The sequence below is a fragment of the Orycteropus afer genome, unplaced genomic scaffold (genome assembly GCF_000298275.1).
Source record: "Orycteropus afer afer isolate SDZICR_OR568_19922 unplaced genomic scaffold, OryAfe1.0 scaffold00684, whole genome shotgun sequence".
NCBI classification, from domain to species: Eukaryota; Metazoa; Chordata; class Mammalia; order Tubulidentata; family Orycteropodidae; genus Orycteropus; species Orycteropus afer.
The window spans coordinates 1,055,076-1,065,819 of NW_006922271.1; the positions used below are offsets into that span (position 1 = coordinate 1,055,076).

The following is a 10,744-nucleotide window of genomic DNA, read 5'->3' on the forward strand; positions in this document are numbered from 1 at the left end:
AAACAGAAAATCAAGGATAGTCTGTGAACATTAAAACTTATCAAATATCATATTTAAAATTTTTTGAATGTACCTTAGAACATACTTTTACAAATATAGAAACACACTTGAAATACTTAGAAATAAATATTTATATTTTTTCAATAAATTGTTCATATTATTGATAGTATTATGTCAGTTTATGGAAATTGCTAGCAAAATGACCATAACTAACTGACATAGCCAATAATTCTGCTTTTATGAAATTGTTGACTTTTTGTATTTCAGAGAACCAACAGTCAAACCATTTAACATGAATAACGTAAATGAGAGCATCCTATGGGAGTTCATCCTGTTAGGTTTCTCAGATCGACCATGGCTGGAACTCCCACTCTTTGTGGTGTTCCTGGTTTCCTATATCTTGACAATCTTTGGCAATTTGGCCATAATTCTTGTGGCCCACCTGGACCCCAAACTCCATACTCCCATGTATTTTTTTCTTACCAGTCTCTCTTTCCTAGACCTTTGCTACACCACGAGTATAGTTCCACAAATGCTGGTAAACATATGCAGGACCAGGAAGGTAATTAGTTATGGTGGCTGTGTGGTCCAGCTTCTCATTTCTCTGGCCTTGGGTTCCACTGAATGTCTTCTCCTGGCCGTCATGTCCTTTGACAGGTTTGTAGCTATTTGTCGGCCTCTCCATTACTCAGTCATCATGCACCAAAGGCTCTGCCTCCAGTTGGCAGCTGCATCCTGGATTGGTGGCTTTGGAAACTCAGTATTACAATCCACCTTGACCCTTCAGATGCCATTTTGTGGCCACAAAAAAGTGGATCATTTCTTCTGTGAAGTCCCTGCTCTGCTCAAGCTGTCATGTGCTGACACAACTGCAAATGAGGCTGAACTATTCTTTATCAGTGTGATATTCCTTCTACTACCTGTGACACTCATACTTATTTCATATGCTTTCATAACCCAAGCAGTGTTGAGAATACAGTCAGCTGAAGGTCGGCGAAAGGCATTTGGGACATGTGGCTCCCACCTAATTGTGGTGTCTCTTTTCTATGGCACTGCTATCTATATGTATCTGCAACCACCATCCCCTACCTCCAAGGACCGGGGAAAGATGGTGTCCCTTTTCTATGGGATCATCGCACCTATGATGAACCCCCTTATATACACACTTAGAAACAAAGATGTAAAGGGAGCTTTTAAGAGGTTAGTTGTAAGTGTCTTCTTGATCAAGAAATGAGAAATGTTATAGGCCTTGCTAAAGGCTTGAAATTTACTTAGCTAAATAATTCAATTCTCTCCTAGTTGCTCTATTTTTGCTATACTTAGAACTCTTATGGTGATTGTCCTCAAACAAAATTTCACTGACATACTGGAGTTTTTGTCTTACCATCTAAATATATTCATTGCTACCTACAACTTGCCTTTTTAAGATTCTCAAAATAGTCTGATGTTGAAAGCTTTACACCAATGGTTTGTGTACTTGGGGAAGAGTAGACATCTTTGAGACTAGAATGCATACTAGGAACTCTTCCTCTGGCAACATAATATTTTCATACACATATTAAAGAAACACATGTTAAACTCACAAAGACAAACATGCAAATTTATTTCTGACAATTACAGGACACTTAGTAGAATTCCAGAAATCTATCCATTGCTTGATCTTGTGAATTAGATGTAAGATCAGTAGCTCAACTTAAATTTTTAGCACCATTTGCACATCAACATAATGATAAAATCCACAATAAGTTTTCTTTAACAGTTTATCTAAGGTCTTTCATTCTGCTTTCATGATTTCTCCCAAATTGAAGTGTCCTATTTGATTCCCTCTACTACTACAGTTGTAGCTTAAAGATTTAATCAAATATTATTCTTTGTAAAGACTTTTCATGATTCCTCTACTGTCTGTCTCCTTTAACATCTAAAGCACTTAATACTCTAAATCAGAAAACATAGCACACCATATAATGATGTCCAGTGTTTAATGCACTTGTTGAAGATGAAAAGTTAATTAAAACCATGTTCATTCCCTTGAGGTAGGAAGCATAAACAGTAGTTACAGTAGTCCCATGTTGTTATAGCCCCGAAGGGTAAAATAGCCTAAGAGAACAGCCATCTTGACCATGTTTTAACAGTGGCATAGTTCCTAAGGCATTTGACTGCTAACCAGAAGGTTGGGAGTTCAAACCTACTAGCCACTCCATGGAATGAAGACTGGGCAAGCTACTTCTGTAAAGTTTTTCCACCTCAGAAACCCAAAGGGGTCACTATGAGTTGGAATCGACTTGATGGCAGTGAGTTAGTTAGCTAGAGTTCCCTCCTTACAGGCTTCAGGGCTCCCCACCTGAGTGTTCTCACTCCTACAGTCCTCCTTATCTTCCTTGGAGGCTTGGGTGTATCCACTCTCACATTCTCCCCTCCATGTAATGTTGATCTTTCTGGGCATGTGTGAGGAGTTTGCAAGCCCATTACTCCCACCAGGCCCATTTTAGGTCACTTTCCAGAAGAATGACAAAAGGCCACAAGACAAAGCCCAATAACGACAACAAGACATTGTAAGCATTCCTCAAACACCCTATCCCAATTCCCTTAAAAAAGAACCCCTAATGTTTTCTCAGCTCAGGGAGACAGTTTGGCTGACAAACTCCCCCTGCTTCCTTGGGTGCCTATACTCATAAAACACTCTGGCTTTTCTTCTACAACCTAAGTTGGTGAGTAGTGACCGGGGTCTTAAAAGCTTTTGAGCAGCCATGTAAGATGCAACTATTGGTCTCCTCTCACAGGGAGCAAAGAAGAATGAAGAAAATCAAGGTCATCTGGAAATAATTAGTCCAAAGATAAGATGGACCAGAAGAACCTTAGCTTCCATGACCCGAGACCAGAAGAACTAGATGGTGCCTGGCTACCAATACCAACTGCTCAGAAAGGGGTCAAACCTGGGAATGCTGGATAGAGTAGGAGGGAAAAGGGGGAACAAAATTCAAAAACACAAAAATGACCAGAATTGCTGATCGAATGGAGACTAGTGAAACCCTTGAGACTGTGGCCTCGGGTTATCCTTCGAGCCTGGAAATGGACTCACTTAAGAGACTGGCTCTCAGCCCAATAGAAAGATCCACATACAGAATATGTACCCCAGGTCGATGCAGCCATCTACTCTAGGGAGATATACTCCTTGGATCAAACACCCATGAGACATCAGAGGGTAGCATTCACATAGATGGAAAGTTAGACAGACAGGAATGCATGGGTGATAGGGGCACAGGGAGGAGGTGGTCATGGGGAGGAAAGTTTCTTATGATTGGGGACAGTAATTGGGGCCATGAAACCAGATGTGCATGAACTGTTGAAAGTAAAATAAGTTTGCTGTAAATTTGCACCCAAAGCACAATAACAACAACCACAACAAAACACTCTGGGTTTTCACCTCATCCTGTTGTCTAGTAATTTGTCCTCCTTGCAACAAGTAGCTAAGAACTGTACTTAGCTGGTTACAGTGTCACCTTCAGAGATCCTCAAAGTTCTGAGGACAGTACACACTGCATGTTGCTTATTTGCTGTGTTACATCTTACCGTCATTAATTTAACTGTTTCTTTACTACCTTCTTTTTCTAATTTACTTTCTTCTACAAAATGTGTCATAAAAAAGCAAATATCACCAATTACAGAGAAATATAATGATCACATTTCTCCTTTAAATACTATATAACTTCATATATTCTAACACAACACTGTGGATCTTAAAACTTAACACACTTCAGAATCACCTGAGGGGCTTTGTTAATTTAGGTTGTGGACCCCCAGAGGTTCTAAATTAGTGGGTATGGGTGGGACCCAAGAATTTGCATTTCTAACCAATTCCCGGATAATGCTGGTACTTGTAATCAGGGGAACCACACCATAAGAACCACTGTGGTGACAGTTGAAGCACATAAAAGTTTTGCTGAGCTCTGTTCTTTATTTCTATCAATGAGAATTCTAACTAGAAAGGGAAATGGAAGCAAAACACTAGAAAAATATATTGAAATATGAAAGGATATTTCCTCTAATGAAAATACATTCATATATTAAAAGTCCACATAAATAATATGTTACATTTGTATGTGATGTAATTTTAATGTCTAAGAATTGTGAGAGAATAGCAGAAAAACCAGGGTGATATAAATCAAGCTATTTTGTGTATTTTTAAAATAAGCTACTCATTGATTCAATAGATTACTTACCAGGAAGTTTGAAAATTATACCAAAATTCTATAAATATTTTATTATTTATCAGCTTGTGATTATTAATATATATGATTGTGCATCTACATGGAGCTCTGGTGGCACAGTGCCTAAGGCATTTAACTGTTATCCAGAAGGCTGGCAGTTCAAGCCCACCAGGCACTCTGTGGAAGGAAGACTGAGACATTTGTTTCCGTGAAGATTTACCATCTCGGAAACTCAGCGAAGGTTGCTATGAGTTGTAATTGACTTGATGGCAGTAGGCTTGGTTTTTGGTTATAGATGAATGATCCTGGAATCTGCCCGAATTCCTTTAGAACAACAAATACAAAATTAACTTGGTTTATTTTTATAGAGATAGCTGAATGGTATAGTTGTTAAGTTGCCATAGAGTGTGCTCAGACTCATAGCTACCCTGTGTTGTTGGTACATGTATTACAGAGCAAAACTGCTCCACAGGCTTTTCCTGGCTGCAATATTCACAAAAGCTGATCACCAGGAATTTCTTCTGTGGTGTTACCGGGTGAGTTCAAAATGCCAATTTTTTGGTTAGTAGCCAAGAACGAACAGATTACATACCCAGTAACTTTTCACACCTGATAGAAGCATATGTTTTAAAATTAGTAAAAATATCCCACTAGTTTTGCTCCCAAAGAATAAAAGTTTTATTAAAAGTCTTTGTGTTGCCAGATTATAATGGCATATACAGTGTAATATAACCTCTTTGCTTAACAATATTGAATACCATGAAGGGGAAGAGTGATGTGTGAAGAGAATTGAACAGAATTCTTGACCTTAGGAGCTCATGGTCTTATTAGGTAAAAAGGCATACATACATCAATGCCCATCATCACAAGATGTCACTAGAGTTAGTGTCACTCAGTGTGGTAACTCATAGTTTCAAACCCCACTATGGGCCTCCTATCCTACCACCCATACAGAATCCTTCAAAAACTCACTGTCATTTAGTTGATTCTGACTCACAGGACCCCATTGAGTGTCCAAGACTGTAAATCTTTTCAAAGGCAGACTGCCTCAACTTTCTTCCACAGAGCAGCTAGTGGGTTTGAACCACCGACCTTTTGGTTAACAGCCTCCACAATGGCTGGGTCAGCCTCATCTGGGAAGACTCAAATGACCAGAGACTGGAATTATGTAGAGGCTTTTTCACTTCCATGTCTGCCACCTGAACTGATGGCTCTGCCCAGCTGGTGACATTAACCAGGGCACTGGTTAGTGGACTCTCCATGTGACCTGGCTTCCATGGAACATAGTGGCCTCAGTGGACTCAAACTTCTTAAGAAGGTAGATCAGAACTCCAGAAATGATTTCTAACCACCAGGGTGGAAGCTGTATGCCATAGACTTCAATTAGTGTCAGTTCTGTCACAATATTGAAAGAGCACTCACAGGCCCCTCTCAAATTCAAAGGGAGGAGACATAGACCCATCTTTTCAATAGTAACCCTTCTGACAGGTAACCGAGATAGAGACCATGGGTTTGGATAATGGAGAGGCCAGGGCACTGAAGGTCTTCAACACACAGTGATAGACGTTTGTCCCAGACTGTCTTCCACCCTCATCCCTTTTCTTTACTTTATTCTACCTTTATGACAGGCAGGTATTTAAACAGGAAATAATAGCTGAAGAGAAAAACAGGCATTAAGATAGGCTGATGACTTATTCCATCTTCCACTGATGCTAATATGGCAAACGAAAGCACAGTACCCAAGACTTTTACAGGGGGATCTAGGAAATATACCATATTTCCTAACAGTCTTTTTTTCTTTTAAAGAAAACTTTAAATATTTATTATCTTTCTTTTTAATGTAATTTATTTAAATGTAAGTTCACATAACTGAATTTTCTTTTTTAAACTGTGCTCTTTTTAATTTTTTCTGCCCCAATTACCATCCCCGACCACAACAAACTCTCCTCCCCTCACATCCCTATGACTACCCTGTTACTGGGCCCTTCTTATCCATGCATTGCTTTCTGTCCAGCTTTCTCTCTATGTGAATGCTGTCCGCCTGGTGTCTCAAGGCTGATTGCTCTAAGGGGTGCTTCTCCCTAGAGAAGGTGAGTGAATTGCCCTGGGGTAAGTGTTCTGAATGTAGATTTGTCTACTGCTGGGTGAGAGACAATCCATGGAAGTGAGTCATTCTAGGTCTGAAGGGTAACCTGGGGCCATAGTCTTGAGGTTTCCCACTATCTGACCAGTAATTCTGGTCATTTTTGTGTTTTTGAATTTTATTCCACATTTTTCCTCCCACTCTATCCAGGATCTCCAGTTTTAATCCTTTTCTGAGTAGTTGGCATTGGTAGCTGGGCACCATCTAGTTCTTCTGGTCTCGGGGTCATGAAGGCTGAGGTCCTCATGGTCCATCTTATCCTTGGACTAATTGTTTTCAGATGCCTTTGATTTTCTTCACTTTTCTTTGATTCAGATGAGAGGAGACCAGTAGTTGTGTCTTAGATGGCCACTCAAAAGCTTTTAAGAACCTGGTCGTTACTCACCAAAGTAGGCTGTAGAATAAGATTTTTATGTACTATGTTGTGCCAATTGAACATGATGTCCCCCAAGACTATGGTTCCAAGTTGGCAGGCCTGGTGATTCTCACTTTCAAGGTGTTTGGTTTTCTCTGAGAAGTTGCTCCAACTCTGCTTTCTGCTGCTTCTGCAATGTATGTGACTAATTTTGTAGCACAAGTGTATGTGTAAGATTATCTTCAGCCAAATCTGTCCTTGGTCTAGAGTATATTCCTGTTCACCTCCCTCCACCTGATCTTCTCACCTATCTATGCATTTATCCTTTTTTAAGCACATAAACTGTCCTTTGGATGAAAGTTTACTGAAGAAATGAGTTTCCCATTATGTAGTCTGTACATATCCTGTTCCATGATATTGATTACGTTCCTCACAATGTGACACCCCTCTCCCCATTTCTGCCTTATGTTTCAACTTTCCTTTTGTCCAGATTTTCTACCCTTTCCTCCCTTTCCCTTTTTTGCATTTATCCAAATGTTATGCTACTGACCTTGTATAATTGATTAATCTAAGGAACACAGTGCTCTTAGTGTTACTGTTTAATTTATGGACTTGTCTATTTTTTGGCTGTAAGATGATGTCTGGGAACGGCTTGAGTTCCAGGTCAGAAGAGTGTCTCAGGGTCATAGTATTAAGCATTCCACCAGTTTCAGTCAGATCAGTACATCTGCTCTTCAGTGTGAATTTTATTTATCATTTCATATTTTTTTCTCACCCTAATTTGTGATCCCAGTCAGGGCAGTGGGTAGCAGTAGCTGGGCAACATCATGTGTCAGCTGTGGTTCACGTGGTCCGTTAGTCTTTTGGACTAATTTCTTCCTTGAGTCCTTGGTTTTGTTCACTCTCCTTTGCTCCAGATGGGTTGAGACCAATATTTGTCTGTCAGATTTTTGCTTACAAGTTTTTAAGACTCCAGACACTACTTACCAAAGTAGGATGCAGGACATTGTCTTTATTCTACTTTCTGCTAACTTATACAGATGTCCCCTGAATCTATGGTCCTTCATTCTTTAGCCTAGGCCCTTCTTCACATGCAATGTTTGATTACATCTGAAAAGTTTCCATGACTATGCCCTTTGTGTGTTCTATCAATTATTAATTAATTAATATTTATTAATACATATGTGTTGTTGTTTGTTGTTATGTGCCGTCAAGTCTGACCTGACTCATAACAACCCCTTTTGGGTTTCTGAGGCAGTATCACTACAGAAGTAGATTGCCCAACAATTATGTATGTAGAAAATCTGCAACAAACCCTATATCTGCAGGTGGATGTGCACACCTATTTACCTCTCTATCCATTCATAAATTATTGTTTAATAGACCTTAATCATAGTGACTAACTTGCTATTTTCCCCTCTCTTTTGTTTTCATGGATGCTAAGTTATTTAGGTTTGTTATTTTCAATTATATATTCTTAGGATTGCTATTTTCCATTACATGTTCCCTTATGCACAGCACTTTCCTACAATTGGTTTCATCTCAGGGCCATAGTTCATGAGGCAAGATGATCTTGGGAAGAGGGATGCCGAGTTGGGGGTAATCACAGAAAAAGGAGAACAAAGACATTCCTGGAAGTCCACAATATCTTTGACCCCTCCCCATTTCCCTATATAATCATACTTCTCCCATTGCTCAAGGAGACAGACATTTTACAGAAGTGATTCTCTCTGTCTGCTTGGCTATCGATACTCAACAAACTTTCTTTTTGATTTCCTGCTTCATCTGTTGTGATCATTGGCTTTACACTACAGGGGATGACGACCTTGTTCTTATAACAGATTCATCACACCTATGTTGAACTCCCTTGTATACACACTTAGAAATAAGGATGTAAAGGGAGTTTTAAGAGGTGGGTTGCAAGAGTCTTCTTGATTAAGAAATAAGAAATATGATAGGCCTTGCTAAAACTTGAAATTTACTTAGCTAAATAATTCAATTCTCTCCTAGTTGCTCTATTTTTGCTATAGTTTGAACTGTTATGGTGATTGCCTCAAATAAAATTTCATTGACAGATGAGTAGATTTTTTTTTTTTTTTTCCCTTACTCATAGTACCCAAGGTATTTGACTGCTAACCAGAAGCCTGGTGGCTCAAATTCACATAACCCCTCCTTGGAAGGAAAGTTGGGCAACCTACTTCCATAGTGATACCACCTTGGAAACCCAAGGAGTGAGTCAGATCTGCTGTGAGTCAGATCTGACTCCACAGCAGTACACTGTGTTGTCGTGTTGCCTAACTATATTCATTACTAACTACCAACAAGTTGTCTTTTAAGATTCCCAAAATAGCCTAAACTTGAAAGCTTTAGTTCTTTAGCTTTATATAAAAAAAGAAATCCATTCTTTTTATTTTTGTGGTTTTCTCATCTTTTCTATATTATTCTTTTTATCTTGCTCTTGTCTCTTACCCCTTCCTCCCCAGACATTGTGTTTTGTCCTCTTTATCTTTCTTTTGTATTTTGATTTTTTTTTTTGTTTTTCTTTTAATTTATTGCCTTTTCTTTCTTTTTTCATAATTATTCCTGTTTGCTTAGCAGTTTGTGTTTTTGGTTCTCTTGTTTTTATTTTTGCTTTTGTCTAACTGTTGTGAGACAGTAATTATGCCCACATGACCGATACATACCCACACCTACTGTAGCCCCATCCACTGGGTGAGGGCACCATTTGCTTCTGCACCACCTGACCAACAATAGACAGCATCCAATGCCAGACCAACTTACCCTCAACTGCTCCTCATGAACAGCTAACACACATCTGTGTCCATACTCTCATCCTCTATCACACCCCCAGGAAACATGTGGTGAGTGCCTAAGTGCTGCCAACTAGCTGATAAAGAACACAGTAGCCCTGCTCGCTCAGATATATCAAAATAAAATAAAGATACAAAAAAAGTGGGTGAATCACATCAACATACAATCACCAATTAATTACAAATACAGCACCATCACAATGTCATGGAAACAACTGACCATGCCAATCCACACAAAAAGCAAGATAAAGTAGTACAAACAAGGGACCAGGATCCAGAAATACAAAACCTCCCTCAGGATGAAGCAGTCTTCACACTCCCTGGTAAGAAATTCAAAAGAATTATATTCAGGTACCTTCAACTGATTAAGAGACAGATCAAGGACACTGAAAAAATTAAGGAAAACACAGACAAAACTAAAACTATTTAGGAAAACAATACAAGAAAAAAGTGACAAACAAAAAATTAGAAACAATACAAAAACAACAAATAGAAATCCAAATGATTAATACTAAGATTTCAGAAATAGATAACACATTGAATGGACAAAGGAGCAGAATTGACTCAATGGAAAACAGAATTAGTAAGGTTGAAGACACATACCTCAATACTATATTGTTAAGGGATCAATCAGAAAAAGGATCAAAACAAAATGAAGAAAACCTAAGATTCATGTGGGATACCATCAAGAGGAATAATTTACTTGCCATTGTAATTCCAGAACAGGAAAAGACAAATGAAGCCACAGAGAAAATCATCAAAGCATTGTTGCAACAGAATTTCCCTACTATGATGAAAGATGAGAAGATATTTGTTCAAGAAGTTCAACGAACCCCAAGTAGGATTGAGCTGAATAAATAAATAATTGAGATATATCATAAGCTCACCAAAACCAAAGACAATGAATCCAGAAAGCAGCTCAATAAATGCAGAAAATTATCTAAAAGGGGCAACCAGTAAGGCTAAGCTCTGATTTCTCAGCAGAAACCATGAAGGCAAGAAGGCAATGGGATGATATATATAAAATCCTAAAAGAACAAAAATTGCCAACCAAGAATTATATACTCAGCAAAACTATCCCTTAAAGATGATGGTGAAATTAGGACATTTCTAGATAAACAGAAATTAAGGATATTTGTTAAATCCAGACCAACTGTACAAGAGATGCTAAAGGAAGTCCTTCACACAGAGAACTAACAACAGCAAACAACAACTGCTGATTACACAC

At 38.7% G+C, this 10,744-nt stretch overlaps 1 protein-coding gene across 1 annotated transcript; it reads left to right on the plus strand.

Annotated features, from left to right (window-relative positions):
* The first annotated feature begins 292 nt into the window (after positions 1 to 292).
* Positions 293 to 1,234, plus strand: LOC103211006 (olfactory receptor 2B2-like). The gene has a single exon (XM_007956912.1). The coding sequence runs from the start codon at positions 293 to 295 to the stop codon at positions 1,232 to 1,234; it is 942 nt and encodes a 313-aa protein (XP_007955103.1).
* The last annotated feature ends 9,510 nt before the right edge of the window (positions 1,235 to 10,744 follow it).